The 21,496-nt window shown below is 48.0% G+C and overlaps 1 protein-coding gene and 1 pseudogene across 2 annotated transcripts in view; both read left to right on the forward strand.

Moving 5' to 3' along the window:
- Positions 1-13,313, forward strand: part of PSMD13 (proteasome (prosome, macropain) 26S subunit, non-ATPase, 13) — a 16,819-nt gene extending 3,506 nt beyond the window's left edge. The window contains exons 3-13 of one of the 2 annotated variants that reach the window (XM_006893189.1): positions 6,629-6,663; positions 6,741-6,796; positions 7,028-7,071; positions 7,173-7,259; positions 9,148-9,319; positions 10,000-10,079; positions 10,156-10,281; positions 11,682-11,744; positions 12,404-12,484; positions 12,622-12,738; positions 13,213-13,313. In XM_006893189.1, the coding sequence (XP_006893251.1) occupies positions 6,629-6,663; positions 6,741-6,796; positions 7,028-7,071; positions 7,173-7,259; positions 9,148-9,319; positions 10,000-10,079; positions 10,156-10,281; positions 11,682-11,744; positions 12,404-12,484; positions 12,622-12,738; positions 13,213-13,308 (957 nt within the window). In that variant the 3' untranslated portion in view covers positions 13,309-13,313. The remainder of the gene's footprint in view (positions 1-6,628; positions 6,664-6,740; positions 6,797-7,027; positions 7,072-7,172; positions 7,260-9,147; positions 9,320-9,999; positions 10,080-10,155; positions 10,282-11,681; positions 11,745-12,403; positions 12,485-12,621; positions 12,739-13,212) is intronic. The other variant, XM_006893190.1, reaches the window with a different exon arrangement.
- Positions 13,314-14,995: 1,682 nt separating this feature from the next.
- Positions 14,996-21,496, forward strand: part of LOC102845735 — a 36,872-nt pseudogene continuing 30,371 nt past the window's right edge.

Genomic DNA, 21,496 nt, shown 5'->3' on the forward strand with positions numbered 1-21,496 from the left:
ACAGCTTCTCTAGCCATTCGTTTGTTGATGGGCACTTAGGTTGTTTCCAACTCCTTGCTATTGTGAACAAAGCTGCAATAAACATGGGTGTGCATTGCCCCATCTTTCTCCTGCAGAGAGCTAGGTGGTTTGGGATTGGCAGCTGAGCACTGACTACTGTTCCAGCAGAGTTTCATGGAAGCTTTGTGTGCTTTTGGGAAGGTATTTAAAAATTAAAACATCAGGCTGAGGACTGGAAAAGCAATCGATGGTGACTGCTAGTGAGAATGTCTTCCTCTAACCATCTCAGTCCTGTGTGCGTCACCTCCTCTCCAGACTTTAACATTCTGCATCTCAGATGTTTGCCACACTACTCTGTCCTGGGCAGCATGGCAGCGGGCAAAACCTGGGGTCCTGTATGGTACTATATGCCTCTGTAACAGAGTACTTTTAAAACTTTGTCAACAGAAAACAATCATCTCACTTCCTAGCATTACTATTTAACTGGCTTTTCTTTCTGGAGTTTTTTGAGAGATTACTTTGTCTTTTAATTTAATAATAGTAATCATCTCTGTCTAAAATTTTTTGGTTATATTTCTGTTAGGAGTCAATTCATCTGTCATGTCTTAATTCTTTAAGCTCTGTTTTAGTGTTGCTGGAACAGAAATAACTAAGGTAGATGACTTTAACAAACTATTATTTATAATATAATAATTTCTTTTCCCACCACTCAGAAGTCTAGACTCAGGTTGCACTTGTCTGAGTCAGCTCTCAGGAAATGTCCTTGTATCTTTTCTTTTTTTTTTTGTCCTTGTATCTTTTCAACATCTGTCCTTGGTGATCTTCTTGGGGCATCTGTCTTCCCCCATCTCTGCTTCTGTCTCTTTTAACATAAGGAAGCTCCTATTTCCCAGTGAGATTGCGTCCACGGTTATATAGGATTAGGATTTACAACACACATTTTTGAGAGATTTGATTCAGTCTATACCAGGTATAAACAGTGTTAGGAAGTTAAGACAGTTTTCTTGACTCTAAGATATTCATTTATGATACCCTCAACACCGAAAATGTGAGAACTGCTTGCTCACTGTACCAACTTTGGTCTCCAGTGGGGGGTTGTTGTGTGCCATTGAGTTAGAACTAACTCATAGCTGACCCTCTGGTGGGTCTTCAGAGGCAGTAAATTGCACAGGAGGAGATTGCCCATTCTTCTTCCACAGAGAAGCAGGTGGATTTGAACTCCATGCCTTTGGGGTTGCAGTGCAGCTTTGCTACTAGGCCACCAGAGCTCCCTTCAGTGGGGTTAGAACACCCATTACTTAACTGTGTACAGGTCGTGGGGAAGGTGATAGCTTAAGAAACAGAAGGAGAGTGCCTGGTCAGGCTGGTGCTGTGGGAAGACACTGAGTCCTGTCATGCCCTTGTTTTCCATCTCATTCCGATCGGTTCGTGTCCCCCAGTTCTGTTTTAGAATGAAGACTGCTGTGGCTTTCCTCTATGATTTCTTTACTTCTCTGTCTTCACAGCCCCATTTGTGTGTTTCCTACTGCTCAGGGTGGATGCCTTCCTGTGAACATTTCAGGCATGGCTGCATCAAGTCCTCTTCAGGCTGTCCCACTTGCTCCTTCACTGGCTTCTCACTTCCTGTGCGGTGACTGAGGATTCCTTTGTTCTAACACCCCCAGCATCTGGGGTCTAGGCCCCCCTGATTTCCTCTCATTCCCCAGAATGCAACTAGCCGGCTCCATTATCTGTGCCTTTTCTCACCCTGCCTTCTCTGTCCCAGCCACCCGCAGGCCTGACTGACTAAGCTGTGTGCTGCTTGAATGAATTAGATACTCATACCTCCATTGACACTGGTAGCTAGCACATGGATTGTGTGTTCCCTGGATGGATTCCGCTGTGTGCTCATGTGTGCATCTGTCCATGCTGCTGCCTCACTGCCTGGCCTTGCAGGCCTTGCTTGGGTTTGTGCCTGTGGACCTGCTGTCGGCCAGGCTCTGAAGGAAAATGTTGTGTGAGGCTCATCCCACCATTTGTCCCCAAGATTCTTTGTCACGCTGAAGCTTCGTGGTCATTTGTCTCTGCTCTTGACCTTTTTGTCTGCCTATCACAGGCAAGTCAGACTTGAGTTTACCATTTCCTTATACCTTTATACTTAATAGGACTCAGTCTACTTAAGCGTAAGACAAGTGTGATATCACCAGAAGGAGTTTTGTGTTTCTGGGCTTAGATATTTATTTAAGCAGTAGTAGTTAATAAATGGAGTCTGAAGCATTTTTCTATGAATGAGGAAGGTATCTATGAAGTGTTCACTTGTAATGAAAAAGACATTTATTGTCTGTGTTGTTGTTAGTTGCTGTTGAATCAAGTACTACAACTCATGGTGACCCTGTGAACACCAGCCTGAACCCTGTCTTATCCCATGCCATCCTCATCATCTCTGACACATTTGACCCATGGCTGCAGTCATGGTGTCAGTCCGGTCTTGGTGGGGATCTTTCTCTCTTTTTGACCCTCTACTGTTCCAAACATGCTATCTATTTTCAAATAACCTCTTCTAGCAACAATCCAAAGTATGAGATGAAGCTTCACTGTCATTGCCTCCAAGGAGCACTCTGGCTACACTTTTCCCAGTATGAGTATCTGTTCTCTTAGCAGTCCGTGGGACATTCAGTAGTCTTCTACAGTTACCACAATTCAAAGATATCGATTCTTCTGTGATCCTTATTCATTGTCCAGCTCTCAGATCCATAGCAAATGATTGAAAAGACCATGGCCTGAATCAGGTGCACCTTGGTCTTCAAACTAATGTTGTTGTTCGTCGGTATTTTGTAGGCGTCCCTGACAGCAGACTTGCCCAATGCAGTGTCTCCTTAACTCCTGACTGCTGGTACCAGGGATGTTGATTATCAATCCAAGCCGAGATGAAATCATTGGCAGTCAATTTCAGTCCTTTATCTATCATGATATCCTGTTTGTCCAGTGGTGAGGACCTTTGTTTTCTTGATTGATGTTGTTGTTATGTGCCGTCAAGTCCTTTGTGACTCATAGCGACCCTATGTACAACAGCCCTAAACCCTGCTCTGTCCTGTGCCAATCACACTGCCTCTGACACACCCATCCTGATTACTCCAGTCACTGAATCAGTCCACCTCGTAGAGGGTCTTCCCCTCTTGCGTCATCCCTCCACCCTCCCAAGCATGATGTCCCTCTCCAAGGACCTGTCCCTCCTTCCAACATGGCCAGAGTATGTCAGACGAAGCACCAGAATCCTTGCCTCCAAGGAGCAGCCTGGTTTCACCCTCTCCAGGATGACTCTGTTTCTTTTCTTGGCAGCTTATGGTACATTCAGTACTCTTCTCCAGCACCACAGCTCAAAGGCATCAATTCTCCTATCCTCTTCAGTCATTGTCCAACTCTCTGGTTTAAAATTGGGAAAGTGATTGCAAAGACCATAGCCTGTATCAGACGCACCTTAGTCTCCAGAGTGACACCGTTGCTCTTGAGTACTTTAGAGAGGTCCCTAACAGCAGACTTTCCCATGGCAATACATCTTTTAATTTCCTGGCTACTGGTGCCAAGAGTGTTGGCTGTGGAGCCAAGCAGACTAAAGTTGTTAACAATCTCAGTCTCTTCACCATCCATCCTGATGCTGCCAATTGGTCCAGTGGTGAGAATCTTTTGTCTTCTTGACATTGAGCCTCAATCCATACTGAAGGCTGTAGTCCTTGACCCTCTGCAGCAAGCATTTCAGGTCCTCAGTTTCAGCAAGCAGGGTTGTGTCATCTGCATAACGCAGATTGTTAATAGATCTTCTACCAGTCCTGATGCCACACTTCTCCTCATAGAGCCCAGCCTCTCGGATAATCTGTTCTGCATACAGGTTGAAAAGGTATGGAGATAGGACACATCCCTGCCATACATCTTTCCCAATTTTAAACCATGAGTGTTTCCCTGCTCTGTTCTGACAACTGCCTCTTGGTCCAAGTATAGCTTTTGCATTGGAACGATGAAATGTTCTGGGATTCCCATTCTTCTCAGAGTCAGCCACAGTTTGTTATGATCCACGCAGTCAAATGCCTTTGCATAATCAGTGAAACACAGGTCTGCAGCAGGGGTTTCAAATCCTTCTCACTTTTAGCAAGGAAGCGTGCATCATCAGCATAATGCAGGTTGTTGATGAGTCTTCCTCCAATTCTGATGCCGCATTCCTCTTCATAATAACTTTACAAATTATTTGCTTACCATTTACATTGAATAGATATGGAGAAAGGCTACATCCCTGACATACACCTTTCCTGATTTTAAGCCATGCAGTGTTTCCTTCAAACAACAGCTTCTTGATCTGAGGATACATTTCACATGAGCACAGTTACTACCAAATGAGTATTACAAGCCTGTGTTCTTTTTTCTGCCTTCACATCTGGGGAGCTTCAGGTTCTACTATCCAGAGTTAGACTACCCTAAAGGTTCCTCCTGCTTTGCTCACACTGGCTCCTCCATCTGGGGTTTATCTCAGTGAACAGCACCCCTTCAGTCAGTGCCAACTTAGCTCAGGGTCATTCTTTGCTCCCACCATCACTTCTATCCCATTTCTGGTTAATTCTGATTCAAGGCGCTAAGTTTCTCCCATTCTGTCCACCCTCAATATTCTTGCCCTTCAGAACTTCACGCTGTCCTAGCAGTAGCCTCTTAAAAGGGCTCTTCTCAGCTTTTCCCCTTGCTGGCCCCTCTACTCCCAGTTGATCTTAGAAGAGTGGCTATGAAGCTCTTGGCTTAAATTCCTCAAGCCTCTACACTGACCATTGAGCTGTATGCACCCGTGCTGTCTGAGCTACCCCTCCACCTCTAAAACGTGACATATCTCTCTGTTCTCTGCAGGTCTGGCCCCATTATCCTCAGAGACCTCCCTGAATGTCTGAGTTGGTTTGTTTTCACTGCTTTGGCACATATTTATCCCTGTCTGGGATGTTTTTCTCCTGAGTGCTCTTCATAACCACAAGTTATCATTGCTGCTGGTGTAACCTTGAGACCTCTCCCCGCACTCCCACTCTCCTCATCTGCTGACATGCTCCCAAGCTTACTAGCTACTGGGTGGGCCCAGCCACAGATAAGGATATCCCAAGAGAAAGACACTGTGCTTGATAAAGTCGAGTGTCAGCACAGAATGCCCCTCACAGAGATAAAGACAGTGGTTCTCATAGCAACAGTTGTGAGCACTGGCACAACGCTGGCAGTGTCTTGGTTCCTGACAACACAGCACAGACTCACACTATTGACACTTGATGGCTACTGCTGTTTGCAAGTTCACTGGGCCTGTAGCTCCCTAAAGGCAGAGTCTGTCATGTATGTGATGTGTTTTTAGCAGAGTCTGAGTAAGTGCCCAGATGTCAAAAAGTGCTGAAGTAGCCACTTATGATTCTCTTTTAACTTTACAAGAGGAAACTGTCCCCATCAACGACATCCATAGTACAAAATGGTTCCTGTGAAGTCAGACATCACCCCGATTCTGATTCTGCTGGTTTTAACCCCAGGCTTCCTTTACAGGCTCTGACCACTCTACTACTGGGTTCAGATCTGTTGTAATGGCCACTGGCAGATCTCCTAGATCCAAACTCATGGGTTACCATTGAGACTGGCAGCAGGATACAATTCTTCAGTCAGGACAGCTTCTCAGGCGGTGTCACAGGCCCTTTGACCTTCAGCCTCACAGCTTAGATCAGTGTTAGAGTTCCTTCAGTCCTGCCAGTCACGGGGTGTGCCCTCAGTCCTCCAGGAAGCTTGGGTGAAGCCCTCTGACTCTGGCTGTGTGGGGCAGCAGGCCCAGGTCAGCTCTGTCTCATGCTGGTCTCAACTTCTCTGCTGAGGCTGCCGCGGCTCCTGGTCTGGCTGGTGCAGGAACCTGTGGCCTCCAAGGAAGTGCACTGAATTCTCTTGTTTCTTGCTGGTTGTGACAGTCCCCTCTTCACTGCTAAAGCTGTTCAATTTAAAGCTAATGGATGGCAAACCTGACCAATCCTACCTTATCATTTATGTTGTTGTTGATAATTGCCTTCAAGTCGAGCATGACTCATAGCGACCCTATGAACCTAAGGCCTGTTCCCACCTGATCGTGGTGAAAGTCAAAGACTGTCCATAGGATGAGGCCACCTTGCACCCCAGCATGCTGCACGTAATGTCTCAGAAAGAGAACACCTATGTCCCTCTCTCCCTGATCTAATACTCAGTACAGAGAGCAGGCAATGGAAATGGTAGTAAAAGTGGAATCTTCCCTGGAGACCAGGGACATCACTTACTGCTCCTGTGGAAAGCAGGCCTTTCTCCTTTCCCCAGTAGGACAGCGTGGCAAAGATCTGGGAGTCTCTATCCCCCACCTGGCTCTTGGCTGCAGGGGCCCCTGTCAGCAGCTGTGAGTGCACACAGCGTGTACCAACCCACTGGGGTCACTGGTTGGAGTGTTCAGCAGCATTAAAGAAGGCCCTAGTATACGGGTCTGTTGTTCAGCACACTGCTCCAGAAGGCTCCTGTGTGCTCACACCCATGCTTGGCCCCATCACGCTGATCAGTTTTGTTAACTGCAAACAGCACTGTCTTGGCTTTGAAATGAAAGACATCTGTGATTATTCTCCTTATTTGATTTTTACAGCTCTATGAAAACTTCATCAGTGAATTTGAACACAGGTAAAATCCCTTTTGTTATTTTCTAACTTTGAAGCAAGTGTGTCAGCCCCAGCTCAGACAAGTGGCTTTTGTTTCAGGGTGAACCCCTTGTCCCTGGTGGAGATCATTCTTCATGTCGTCAGACAGATGACTGGTGAGCCTGACTCTGCTTCACAGACAAGGAGATCCACAGAGCGCTTAGAGTGATCTTGAAGTCATTGGCTCTGCGTTTGCATGACACACATGGGTTCTGGGTTACATGTTTGTTTTCCCTGGTGGTCCAAGCCCAAGATTGTGCGGTCTAGATTAGTTTCTTCATTGGCAGAGGCCAGTCTGCACGGATGCTGTTGGTGGTTCTCTGACTTTGTTCCTCTTCTTTTTCTAGATCCAAACGTGGCTCTCACTTTTCTGGAGAAGACTCGTGAGAAGGTAATAAGGCCTGGTGATGCTTTTCAGACACATCTGGGTGTGCTGAGCACACCTGGAACATGGCTGCCTGATTCTGAGGGCCCTGGTTCTCACATCCACAGGTGAAAAGCAGTGATGAGGCAGTGATCCTGTGCAAGACAGCCATCGGAGCACTGAAGTTAAACATTGGGGACCTGCAGGTCACGAAGGTCAGGTTTTAAATTCTAGAAAATGGACAGAAGAATACAAAGTGTTCCTGCACCTTTCTTCCAGATCCCCAGCTTTGATGTTTGACTTTTTTCTTGTGCTCTGTGCCTGTGAATGTTGAAGCCATGTAGCCACAGTATGTCCATAACTTCCTGGGCCCTTCCTGGTCAGTCGTACCCTGCCCCTGCCCTCTGCCTTCTGAATGTTGTTGAAGGCTCCAATTTTGTCAATGCCTTTCTTGTTTCATTTTAGCGTGTTTTGAGGACAGACACTGGACATGTCTTTCAGTGGCTAACATTTATATGCCAGGACCACTTTATTTAACCAGATAATGTGCAGTTTATATTGTTACTCTGCTTAGGTAGTCTTGTTGATGTTGTGTGCTGTGTGGTCAAAACTGACTCATAGCTGGAGAACATGGGAGGACAGTGCCCATTTTTCTCCCTTGGAGCAGCTGGTGGATTTGAACCACCTGTGTTGACAATGCTGTTCCTTATCTACCTGGCCACTGGAGCTCTTTTCGGTAAGCTTAGATTACAGAAAAGATTACTTCTCTCATTGTCCTAAAACGTATTTTATTTTCCAATCACTTCCCAATCTTGGCTCTCATATGATAGCGCAGAGAAGTCAGCATTGACTACCTACCCTGCCCCACCCCCTGGCTCTGTATCCTTTGTCCTCATTGACGTGCAGCCTGACCACCCCCGCAAGTGCAACCTGGTGCTTGCCACCAAGCTTTGTGTCTCATGTCTCATGTGTACAGCTTACAACCCCACCCCTACGCTCTGTGTGTCCCGTGTCTCATGTACGTGCAGCGTGGTATACCCCCAAGCTCTGTACCCGCTGTCTCACATCGTTGAAGGCTGGCATTCACCTGCCCCAGGTTCTGTGTGTCCAATGCCCCAAGTGTGTACACCCTACAGGCTTTGTGTGTCTCACTGACGTGTGGGCAGCTTGGCACCCCCCAACCCCAACTCCAGGCCCTGTGTTTCACTGATGTGTGGGCAGCCTGGCACCCTACAACCACAATTCTAGGCTCTGTGTCTCACTGACTTGTGGGCAGCCTGGCACCCCCAACCCCAATTCCAGGCTCTGTGTCTCACTGACGTGTCTGCAGTCATGTGTGTTGGGTCCCTGGTGTCCATTACCCTGATGGTGGGTGGAAGGACTGACTCATATTGGGGTGTGTAGACTGTTGGTCCTCACTGCTGTGCGGTCTCCCTCACATCCTGGCCGCTGTTCACGCCCTCCTGCCTGGCTCATGTGCATAGCAGTCCCACAGTGTTCTTGGGGTGGAGTTGTAGTAGGCAAGGGGTGCATCCTCTCCCTTTCCTGAATTCTGCATAGGAGGCTGTGCTCCAGCTTAGACTGCACCCCTAAGTGCCACAGGTCAGTGCCTGGCCTTGTCACACCTGTGTCCTTGCCCAACCCAAAGGGCAGAACACTATGTCTCTGGGTCCCTCTGCATTTCCCTGGCTGGGTGCTGGACCAAGTTGCCTGGTGGTGCTTTGAGCCCGTTTTCCTACTGTCTTGACTCTCTGTCGGAGTCCCCTCTACGTCCTGTACATGATCCCTCCTGGTTCTGTGTGCTGTAGAACTCTGTCTACAGGGTTAGCATGCATTGGACTGCTGACTTTTGTTCTCTGTCTCATTGCCATGCAGTCAGAATCACCACACGGCTTGTCTTCAGCTAGGGCAGCCTCTACTTCCGAGGCTGTCCATCACTCAGGAAGAGGTCGCCCATCTTTCTTCTCAGAAACTGTCAGGGAGGCCTTTGCTTTGGCAGCGCAGCCCAGTTTTTTCTGTCTAGGACCTTTCTGGCTTGCAATATGTCTTACTCTGTGTCACATAAGTGGCTGGGTTAAGGAAGGTGCTCTTTCCCATTGATAGGAAACAATTGAGGATGTGGAGGAGATGCTTAGCAACCTGCCTGGCGTCACCTCCGTCCACAGCCGCTTCTATGATCTGTCCAGTAAATACTACCAGACCATTGGGAACCACGCCTCCTACTACAAGGACGCACTCCGGTTTCTGGGCTGCATTGACATCAAGGACCTGCCAGGTAGTGTCAGGCTGGGCTATGTCCTCGCTGCTGTCTCCTTCAGTGCCCACTTCCCTTCCTGTGTCAGTGTTTTCCACACTGGAGGCGTCATGAGTATCCACATCTTAGATGCAGACACAGTGTTGCCAAGCCTGACATCCTCTGCAGGAAGAGTGGGGTGGGGTCTGTAGTGAGGCTGAGTGGATCGAAGGTTAGAGAGGAGAGAGTGACCAGTGAGTGCTGAGGAAAGTGCAAGGGGTACACTCTCAGGAAGAGTTGGGGATCTTTTTTATGCTGTGCTCTGGAGTTGCAGAGACAGGTCCTAAATATGGATGCAGATTTTATAGAAACACCAGAAAAAGTACCTGTGGTTGTCAGAAGTTATGGCTCTGTCCTAGTCTGAAGGATAGTGCTGCTTGCATAGCGGGTGGGGCTGGGATAAAGGGAGCCTCTGTCCTGGAAGTAATTTGACACAGGGCTGGGCTCAGGGGAGCCCCCTCCTGGGAGTGATTCAGATAGGACTGATGGGGTTGAGAACACCATTCCTGGAAGTGGTTTGAGGACAGAAACTGCATGATGTTTAAGAAAAGCTGCATATGTCCAAAAGCTCAGGCTCTTGGGTTTTGATACCGTCCAGCGAGGGCCTGGTGGATCCGTAAGTGGCCGACCACATAACCAGCTCTATCTCTTTGTCCTTCCAGTGTCGGAGCAGCAGGAGAGGGCTTTCACGCTGGGGCTCGCAGGGCTGCTGGGTGAAGGAGTGTTTAACTTCGGCGAGCTCGTAAGTTAGCCTGGACACAGGCCCTCACTGGAGGGACAACTGTGGGTGTCCTGGCTGACCATCTGCCCCCTCACAGCTCATGCACCCTGTGCTGGAGTCGCTGAGGAACACAGACCGGCAGTGGCTCATTGACACTCTGTATGCCTTCAACAGTGGAAATGTCGAGAAGTTCCAGTCGCTGAAGGCTGCCTGGGGCCAGCAGGTGAGTGGGGGCAGGGTCAACATTCTGTGTGTGTTTGAGGATGTGAAGGTGCCTGTACACCTTTATGTTTATTGAGAGCACCTTTCCTCAGTGTGCCATCTTCCGTCTGTACCCCACCTGCTGTCTGTGCCTTTTACATCTACCTCCACCTTTCATCTGCACCCCATCTTCCGTCTTCTGTACATACACTCTCCTTTTGTACCTCATCTTTTCTCTGTACCTCGCCTTCTCTCTGTACCTTTCCATCTGTCTCCACCTTCCATCTGCATCCACCCATTTTCTTTATGCACCCTATCTTCTGTCCATACCCTTTTCTGTCTGCACCTCCTCCTTCTTCCATCTGTACCCTGAGTTCCGGCCCCCACTTTCCATCTGCTCCCCATTTTCTTTCTATATTACTGGTTGTCAAAATATGAGGAGAGAAAGAATAACCAGTCCTGGCTTTGTCGTAGAGACACTTCTGATGGCAAAAGAGAGTTAGTTGCTGGTCAGCTGATGCGTGTGGCTGCTCTTGGGATGCAGTGGCTTCTTCCCTGCACTAGACAAGGGCAGGCCCAGGAGTTTGAGTCTGGACAGAGTGGTGCCAGCTGTGAGCTTAAGGATAAGTAGAAGAGAGTTGCGTGAAGAGGCTTCAGAGCAGTGCTTGTAGTGGGCCTACTGGAGGCCGGGCGTGCTGGTCATAGGGTTCACTAGGGGCTGGTGTGTGGTTTTTGTGGCATTGTTAGCCACGCTTCTTATGAAATATTACTAATAGGCTGGTGGGTAGCAAGTGTGTGACACTGTGGGACTTCGAACTTTCCATGCTCTCCAGTGTGTTGTCACCTTGTGAAAGTACAACTGTGGATCTCAGTCAGGAAAGGACCCCTCAGAAATTCAGAGGAGAGATCTGCTGCTGATCTGTCCCTGCCACAGGGAACCTACTGGGTGCAGGTGGGGCACTTCTCCAGAAGCCTGGCCCTGCCCCCACGGCAGCATCCCCTGTGGGAACCACATTAGGCTTTCTCCAGAGCTGCCCCTTCAGCACTGCTTTCTCCAGCAAGCCCAAACCCCCAGCAGAGGATACACCAAAGTGCCCACAACCAGTGTTACCTGCTGCAATACGCAACTTGTTCTCCCAATTTAGAACAAGGGTGGGGCCTCTGGAGCCCCTTGGATGGGTGGCCTGCCCAGGGCCTGCATCCAGTGTCCATCTCTTAGTGCCATTGGAACAGGCCTGCCCTCGTAAATGGCTTCAGTTGGGAAATATTATTGTTCTTTAGAAAAGGGAAGTTTGAGCCACTTGGAGCTGCTTATGAGTCTCCAAGTACCCAGGTTTGCCTGGCTATTTCTGTTTGGGGCCTCAGGGCCCCACCTGGCCGGCAGCTACAAGGGGTGCCTATTTCCCTGTGTCTGCCTTTCAGCCCGACTTAGCTGCCAATGAAGCCCAGCTTCTGAGGAAGATCCAGCTTCTCTGTCTCATGGAGGTAAGTGGACGGCTGCTCTGCAGGTGTGACCAGTGGGGGACAGCAGCCCACCCAGAGCAGGTTAAATCTCAAGAACCCTCTCCTTCCTGTTTGGGTCTTTAAGAACATCTTGATGGTTCTGCTAAGATGCTCTTCTCCTGCCACTGCTTCTCCCTGTGGCCTTTGTCACACAGGCTTCCCTCTCCCAGAATGAGCAGGCCTGTGTTCCTGCCCAACCTGTACCCACCTCTGTGAGGCCCCATGCCCACTTCTGTGTCAGATCAGCTCCACACTCATAGAGGTCACCGCCCTGATCCTACCCCCATCTCCACGTGAGATAGCAGCCCCATACCCACCCTTGTGAGGTTATGACCCCACCCCTACATGAGGTCACAACCTCACCTCCTCGTGAGGTCATATCCTCACCTCCATCTCCATGTGAGGTCACAGCCCCACACCCACCTCCATGTGAGTCCTGTCCTGTTTTCTGCGTGATCGGTACGCTGAGTGGATAGTTAAAGGCTGTTTCCACTTAAACCCTTCTTGAATGAGAGTTGAAAGTAGATTTTTGTGGACCACACCGCCATTGTTAAGAAAGCGTTGGCACGTGGATTAATGAATCAAGCAGAGTTTTATAGTTTTTCTTGGGAAAACAGCTCCTAAGCAAATGTGTTTTTCAGATGACTTTCACACGGCCTGCCAACCACAGGCAGCTCACTTTTGAAGAAATTGCCAAAAGTGCCAAGATAACTGTGAACGAGGTATGTTCTCTGGGGCTCGAAGCTGCCAGCTCTTTTAGAAACAAGAGCAAGCAGCTGTGGTCCTGGATTTCAAAAGCCAGGTCCCAGGTAGGGATGGGTGGGCAGTAGTCCTCAGCCCTACTCTGCTCTGCGCACAGGTGGAGCTGCTAGTGATGAAGGCACTGTCTGTGGGGCTGGTGAGGGGCAGCATTGACGAGGTGGACAGACGTGTCCATATGACCTGGGTGCAGCCCCGTGTGCTGGACCTACAACAGGTGGGTGATAGGCACTACCTCTCGGCCTGTGCTTTCTGCTCTTGGTTTTGTTTGGAAGAGTGCCATTGAGGAAGAATGGAGAATTAGGCAAGAGATTGTGGAGAATAAATTACCGCTCAGGGACCAAAGCTCCCAGAGGACAATTTAATGCAAGCCTGGATTTGAACCCTGCATTTAAAGGCTTTTTGTGACAAGAACAGGGCTGTGCTGGGGGCCTTTCTTAATCCTAAAATTGGTATTCTGACCAGACATTCCTGATGCAATTTGAGCTCAAATCCACCTTGTTGGTGTTTGCTGGAGGGTTAATCTCTGGATTTCCTTTCTTGTCTGCTTGCTGGCTTTCTAACACCTTGTGATCCAAGCTGCCTGGGATCATCCCGTTACCCCCGGCCAGCCTAGTGTCCTTTCTGTCAGCGGGTGGGCCTGGCAGTAGGCTTCCTCACCACAGCCTGACGCATATGGCTTTGCCCCCAGATCACAGGCATGAAGGACCGGCTGGAACTGTGGTGCACGGACGTGCGGAGCATGGAGATGCTGGTGGGGCACCAGGCCTACGACATCCTCACCTAGTGTCCAAGCCAGCACAGTGACTGGACATGTAGGGGTGGAGCAGGCCAGGGTGCTTGCTGAGAACACGGCTCCTCTACTCCACACAGCCAAGTGAACTCTGAAGAGGTCCCTCAGTAAATACCTGCTTCCTCTGTTTTGTGGTTGTGTCATTTTGTGCTTGGGTTTCATATCAAACCTGGGACCCTTGTGATGGAAAGTGGGAGACCAACCTGGGCCTTTTCCCCTCCCACAACCCCTCTGCTCTGAGCCCACAGCGCACCACCTCACACAGTGACCACAGATGGGCTTTAATGTCAGGCATCAGCCATGCTTCACATGGAGGAACTCTTCTTGTAGTTCTCCAGGTGGGATAGGACCCAGCCTGCCGGCACCAGGAAGCTGAGAAAGGAGGCTGTCATCCAGATGATCTGCTCCTGCCCAGGGGAAGAGATGAGAGTCAGTGCCCACCCACCGGTCCGGAGACACCCCTCCAGCAGCCCACCTCAGGAGCCATGCCTCTGGCTTCAGCTGTCTGCCTTTGATTGGCAGGCTGTGGTGGCTTACTCTGTGATTTTCACACTGTTATACTCTTTGGGGAGATGGGGACCATTGGAGCCATCACAGCAGCATAGGGCATCATCAACCCATAACCTTGTTCAGAGGGTGCTGGGGGAGGGGAAATGGAATCCTGTGTGTCCCACCAGGGAGCTGTGTCCACAATGGTCCTCAGTCATGCAGACCCTGCTGTGTTCCTGCTGGCCTGGTCTCTCCTGTCTGGAGAGCAGTCCTGGCCTGGGATGGGCTTAGCTGAGTACTGTGACCTTGGGCTAGTGACCTTCTAGACTACCTTATTGGTGTTAAAGCTGAGCCCCACGGAAGGAGGCCCACTAGAGCTTGGGGAACTAACTGAGTGTATGGTATGTGACTGACTTGACCCTGAAGCCACCTTCCAGAAGAATCTGGCTCCCCAATATCTGGTCATGCTCTGGCACCCCTACCCAGTCAGGAATCCCCAGTATCTGAAGACCACTCACCCCACTGGAGACAGGTGTCTTGGCTGGCCTGGCGGAGATGAGTGCTCTTGGGACCACTTGACTCCTCAGGGGGGGCCTGTAGCAGCCGCAGGGCAAAGGGCAGCCCCAGCATGGCTGTGTCCTCTACGATGTCCCCTGCGGGAGTGCAGCTGGGCTTTTTATAGCTGAGGGGGAGCTTGGCAGGGGGAGGAAGCCAACTGCAGATGTGTCCTGGACACTGTCCCCTTGAGGATCTGTGGGGAAGGCTCAGAGCCTAAACCTTGAGGTCCCTTAGGAAGGCCTTACTTGTGTGAAAGAAAAAGACCTGGGGTCAGCCAGAGGTTGCACTGGAGAGCACAGGATGCTGGTTTGGGACTGGACCTTCCTGGTCTAGGCTGTATCTGCCACTCTAGCCAGGTAGACAGCCCCATCATTTGAAGGGTGAGGTGAAAGGCATTAATGGCATGGTCCAGGTGGACAAGACCACAACAGAACTCAGTGTGGAGCAGGTCTGACCCCTCTTGCCAGCTCCAGCAAGGCTCGCCTGGGCCGCCCTCCTCCAACCAGAAGACCTTCCTGAGAAGGGCTTGATCCCTGTCCCTTCCAGTATCTTCCAAGGGCATGGTGACCAGGGCCGTCCTCCACCCACCCTCAGCCTCCAGCTGTTAAGACTTCAGCCCTGTGTCAATACCGGCATGGACAAGTTGAGTCCAGTGATGTGCCCATCACTGTCCCTCCCACACCCTACTATCACTGACCTCTCACAGGGAAGTGCTGTGGTCCTCAGAATAAAGCTCTTCATTCCTGCCCTCTTCACTTAGACATCATAACCTCCAAACCCTATCAGTCTGATGGCTAGACTCACAAGTCCACTCTTCTCTGCCTGACCTCACTCTGACTCAGCAGTTGGACCATGTCCTTTCTCCCACCTAGTCTGACCTCACAGCTTACTGACCATGGCCAGCCTTGCTCGATGGTCCTTTTTTTCTTTTTCTTTTCGATGGTCCTTTTTTGGACACCTTTCCTGGGTTCTCAGTGGTGACCTCGTGCCATCTCACAAGTTCGTCAGCATTGTCACATGTCCTCTTTGAGCCACATGACCCCAGGAGCATGTGGTGGCCAGCCCAAGAGGGCCTGGAGCAGTAGCTGGCCCCCAGTTCTGCTGTGTACTAGGTGCTGGGCTGGACTTGGGCATAGAAGGCTAGTCTCTGCCAGTCCTGGAAAGGACAAACGGTTCCCCTCACTTTCCGGTGACATAGAGGGGAAGGCATTCCAGCCAGACCAGGCCAAAGTAAGCCCAAGTCCCAGATAGGGAGTAGTGTCCACACCTGTCCTGGGGCACAGGCCCTTCAGGACAGTGGAACAGGTATGTCTCACTAGGAACCACTCTTTCCAGAACACTTGCAGTCCCTGCTCCCCTCCTGTGGGGGCCCCAGGCCAGTGTCCTGAATGTTATCTCCCCAGCCTCAGGCCCTGGGGGGCTCTCCACACCTCTCAAATAATCCTTCCGCCTCAGCCTGTAATTACAGCTTTGGGGTCCAGTGAGGATCAGCTGGCCTAGGTGTCTCTTCTTTCAGTGATAAGGCCTCCCTAGGCTCAAGGGCAGCCATGGAGGGGGCAGTTGGAGCAGCTACTTTTTCACTGGGCTCCCTAAGTCAGCTCCAGGCACCTGAACAAGCCTGGGGCAGGGTGGAGGAAGGGATGATGCAAGGAAGAAGGGCTTCCCTACAACTCCAGAGGACAGCACTCGGGCTTCCTTGACTTCTCAGAGCACAACAGCCCACTCCCATCCCCTAGTTCTCACAGCTGGATGACCTGACCCCCCATAATCTCATCCTGTAGGACTGGGTGCTCACCAAGCAGTAGGGTGCAAACAAGGTCAGTTCATAAGGACACGAAGACGTGTAGGGTGCAGGCCGGAGATGACTGAGGCTGGAGAAGGGCACTGGGCACCCTAGCAGCCCCACCCAGACATAGTGGGCGCTGTCCCGACTTCACCCTCATGCCACCCATGGCCACTTCTGTGCGTGTGGTGCCACCCTGTGTCCAGAATCGGAAGCACAGGCTACAGGCAAGCAGATGCAGGCTCCCAGGCTCACGAAGAGAACACTCAGCACTCACATGGGAGGATTCCCTGCATGAAAGTCCATCTCATCGCATCGCATAAAACTGCTGCTCAGAGTGGGGATCCATGCTGGGCAGACGCATCTGCCTTGCCTGGGAACTGGGGAGGAATGAACCAGAACACTGGGTGTGGCTCAGGGAACTAGGCTGTTGCCTGGTTTGAGAACTGTACCAGGATGCTGTTTGTATTTTATTGACTATGCAAAGATGTTCAGCTATGTGGAGCATAATAAATTATGGATAACAGTGGGAAGAATGGGATTCCTAGAGCACTTAATTGTGCTCATACAAAGCCTATGCATGAGCCCAAAACCAGTCTTCCAAAAAGACAAAGAGATACTGTAGAGTTTAAAATCAATTTATTTGAGAAGCTCGATTATATGAAGAAGAATGTGGAATCCAGACTGAAAAAAGACTCATCAACAACTTGGCTTATGCAGATGATGCAACCTTGCTTGCAGAAAAGGAAGATTTGAAGCACTTGCAGAAGATCAAAGACTGAATCTTTCAATATAGATTATGTCTCAGCATCAAGGAAAACATCCAAACCACTGGGCCAATAGCATCACGATAGAGAAAAGAATGAAGTTGTCAATTTCATTTTACTTGGATCCACAGTAGACACCCATGGTAACTGCAGTCAGAAAATCAAAGGACATGTTGCCTTGGAAAAATCAGTTGTCAAGGACCTCTCCAAAATGCTAAAGAGCAGTGATAATCAGCAATGCTAAGGTGTGCCTGATCCAAGCGATGGTATTTTCAATTGCTTCATATGCTTGTGAAAGACAGTAAATAAGGAAAATCACAGAATTGATACCTTTTAAGTGGTGCTGTTGGTGAGGAGTGTTGCAAATACTATGGACTGTCAAACTTTCATTGCTATCAAATTGTAACTGACTCATAGCTGATCCTCCAGCAGGTTTTCAGAGGCTATAGATTGCACCAGGAGAGACTTCCCACCTTTCTCCTGCAGAGCTGCTGGTAGAGTCAAACCACTAGTTTTGGGTTAGCTGCACAGCTCTCTACAGACTACCACATCAGAGCTCCCTTGAATTGTAAAACAGCAAAGAAATCTTCTTTGGAGGAAGTACAAGCAAATTGCTCCTTGGAGGAAAGAATGATGAAACTTGGTCTTATATACTTGTGGTCTCACATACCTGTGGTGTGTTGTCTGGGAAGGAATAGAAATGGGCTTGAACATGGCAAAATCTCAAGGATGGCAGAAGCTAGCAAAGCTTTCTGATTTGTTGTTCATAATTGCTATCAGCGGTAATGGCATCTAACAACAGTTTGAAAACCATTTTAAAGGCATGAAATGAAATGTCTCCCACTATTTCAGTAGAACTAAATGCTCATTTTCAGGAAAGAGAAAATCCCTCAAAAATTCCAAGACTCAGGCCTGGCTGGCCAGCACAAAAGTACACCTTTGCTAAGTAGAATTTGTTGAAATTTTGGGTGCACAGAGTGCTGGTGACATAGGGGTAGGCTGCCTCTCCCATACCAGACAGTATAGATTCTTTAGTAATCTTTAATGTACTAATATTACTTGTAAATAATAATTCCTAGATATTACTCCTTTTCATTTCATTAAGGATTTCAGGTGGCAAATAAGCGAGTTCTGGGAGTAAGACTTCATCTCACCTTCTTTGGGGATGTTCTCAGGAGAGGCCAGTTCCTGGACAGGGATATCATTCTGGGAAGATGGAAGGTCAGAGAAGGAAAGGAAGAGTCTTAACAAGATGGGCTGACACTGCAGCCATGACAATACTTTCCACAATGGGCTTGAGCATGTAAGAGACCATGATGATGTCACAGGACTGGACAACTTTTGTTGTATTACTCGTCAAATCATCATGCATTGGAGCCACCCTAATTTAGACATTACAGCTCAGGATGCCAAAATCCAAAAGAATCTATGGATGAATTATCGGAAACACCCCGCTGTCATATCAAGTAGATTCCGACTCATAGCAATTCTCAGTAAGGTATTGTCGTTATGTGCTGTCCAGTCACCTGTGACTCACAGTGACCGTATGTACAACAGCTCTGGATCCTGTCCTGTCCTGAGCCAGTCTCATTGACTCTGACACACCTAATCCTATCACCCCAGTTATTGTGTCACTCCATCTCATCCAGGGTCTTCCTTTCCTTCCCTGTCCTTCCACTCTTCCGAGCATGTTGTCCTTCTCCAAGTACTGGCCCCTCCTAGCCACTTACCCAAAATATATGACATGGAGCGTCAAAATCCTTGCCTTCAGGGAGAAACTTAGTTTCACCTTCTCCAAGACAAACTGATTTGTTTTCCTTGCTGTCCATGTTATGTTTAGTACTCTTCTCCAGCACCACAATTCTGCCATCCATAGTCATTAGCTAGCTCTCTGATGCTTAACATGTAATTGCAAAGATCATAGCCTGGATCAGGCACACCTTAGTCTCTAGACTGACATCGTTGCTCATAAGCAATCTAGAGAGGTCCCTGACAGCAGACTTTACCTATGCAATTTGTCTTTTGATTTCCTGACTCCTGGTAGCAAGAGTGTTGGTAGTGAAATCAAGCAAATTGAAATTGTTAACAACCTCAATCTCTTCTCCATCCATCATGGTGCTTCCAATTGGCCCAGGGGTGAGAATCTTTGTCTTCTTGATATGTAAGACTATACATCTTTAGAGGAGAAGAAATGGCCTCTTTTTCTCCATCACCGCAATTGGTGGATTTGTACTGATGACCTTTTGATTACATGTTAATTGTAATTAATGTGTTTAATGCTATTGTCATTGTACTTTTGGTTAGCTGCTGATGAAACAGATTTCCCCTCAAGGCATGCTCATATACTACCGAGCGAAATGCTGCTGGGTCCTGCCATGACCCCCACAAGCAATCATGGACTGGACAATTGTCATCCATAGGATTTTCACTGGCCGATTTTGGGAGTAAATTGCCAGGCCTTTTTTCTAGTTGATGTTAAACTGGAAAAATTGCTAAACCTGTTCAACCCATATAACCTGCATGGAAGGCAAGAATCCAACACTGAACCACCACCATCCCAAAGAGTTACATTTACTGAACTCAATATGCAAAAATCTGTTGTGGTTCTGTAAGCCATCAGCAAACAATTAGGAAATGAAAGAAGCAATGTACAAAGCATTAAAAAAATACTAAATTTAAGATGTATATGCCATTTACACTGTTGTTAGTTGTCATCAAGTTGATACAACTCATAGCAACTCTGTGACCAACAGATCGGAACTTAGCCTTTCCTGTGTCATCCTCACAGTCTGACATCTCCAAACCTATTACTGTAGGTCAATAATAAGTCAGTCCATCTTGTGGAAGATCTTTCTCTCCTTTGGATCCGCCACCTTTCCAAGCAAGGACTGGTTCTTCTTGACAACTTGCCCAAAATGTGTGACACAGTTTTACCGTCTTTGCCAGTAAGGAGCACTCTGGTTGCACTTCCTCCAAAACAGACTTGTTTTGTTTTTGGAAGTCCAGGTACTCTTCTCCAACACCACAACTCAAAGGCATGCATCTCCTTCTGCCATCTTTATTCATTGTCCAACTTTCAGATGTGTAGGAAACAATTCTAAAATACAATGGCTTAGATCAGGTCTATGTTAGTCTTTAAATTGTTATTATTGCTCCTTAGCACTTTGGAGAAGTCCTTGACAGCAGATTTCCCCAATGCAAACTGTCTTTTGATTTCTTAACTGCTATGTGTATGCTGATTGTGGATCCAAGTAAAATGAGATCATTAACTTTAATCTTTTCTTTATCTGTAATGATGTTGCTTATTGGTCCTGTTGTGAGGGGTTTTATTTTCTGGTTTTATGTATAAGCCATACTGAAAGTCATAATCTTTTTATCTTCTTTAGTAAGTGCTTTAAGTCATCTTTATATTCTGTGAGCATGGTTGTGTTATCTTCACAATGAAGTTTGTTGATGAGTCTCTCTCCAATCCTGATGCCACATTCTGCTACATAAATTGCAGCTTGTCAAAATATCTGTTCAGCATACAGATTGAATATATGTGCAGAAAGGATATAATCTTGATGCACTCCTTTCTTGATTTTAAACAATGCAGTGTTGCCTAATTCTGTTCAGACAACAGCTTCTTGGTCTATGTGTAGGTTTTTCATGAGTGCACTTAAGTGTTCTGGAATTCCCATTCTTCTCAATGTTAGCCACAATTTGTTATGATTTTTCAAGTCAAATACCTTTGCATGATCAATAAAGCCCAAGTAAACATCTTTGTGGTGTTCTCTGCTTTCAGCCAGAATCCATCTGAAATCAGCAGTGATAACCTTCATTCCACAGTTCCTTTTAAATCCAGCATGAGTTTCTGGCAGTTCCCTGTTGATGTACTGTTTCAGCCATTAAAAAAAATAATCTCCAGATGATTTTACTTGCCTGTGATATTAATGATATTGTTTGGCTAGGTAATTGTCTTCTAAATTTCTTGGTCTAGTGAGCATGTCCAGGACTGCATCTGTTTATTGAAATATGTCAATTGCTAGTCAATAAATTTCTGGCATCCAGACCAGAAGAGAAACTATCTGTGACCTGGATCACATTTTGAGGTTTTGATTACCACTCAGATGAGCAGAAACTCTGACCTGAGGGGACATAACAACTCTAGTCTTCTGCTGGCTTGGCAGATGCACTGTCCCAGACCAGACAATTTGTTTTCTGTTTCTTATAACATGCATGCGTATTTTTGTGATAGTTGTATGCTTGCTTGTTTTATGCTTTTTTCTAATGGGCACACCATGCATCTGTCAGTTTGCAATACTGTGGTGCTTTTGTGTTGCTGAGATATTGGAAGTTATGCATCAGTATTTCACACACCAGCAGGCACTAGTTTCATTGGAGCTTCCAGACTAGACAGACTAAGAAACAGGACTGGTCATCCATCTACTTCTGAAATATCAGGCCTTAGAAAACCTCATGAATAACAGAGTAACACTGATAAATACAATACCAGAAGTAGGGTCCCTCAGATAGGAAGGCACTAAAAAGTGAGGAGAAACAACTGCAAACATCCATTAATAAATGGAACATGGACTGAATGAAG

The sequence above is a fragment of the Elephantulus edwardii genome, unplaced genomic scaffold (assembly GCF_000299155.1).
Source record: "Elephantulus edwardii isolate Elephantulus edwardi_28Jun2011 unplaced genomic scaffold, EleEdw1.0 scaffold00126, whole genome shotgun sequence".
Taxonomy (NCBI): Eukaryota; Metazoa; Chordata; class Mammalia; order Macroscelidea; family Macroscelididae; genus Elephantulus; species Elephantulus edwardii.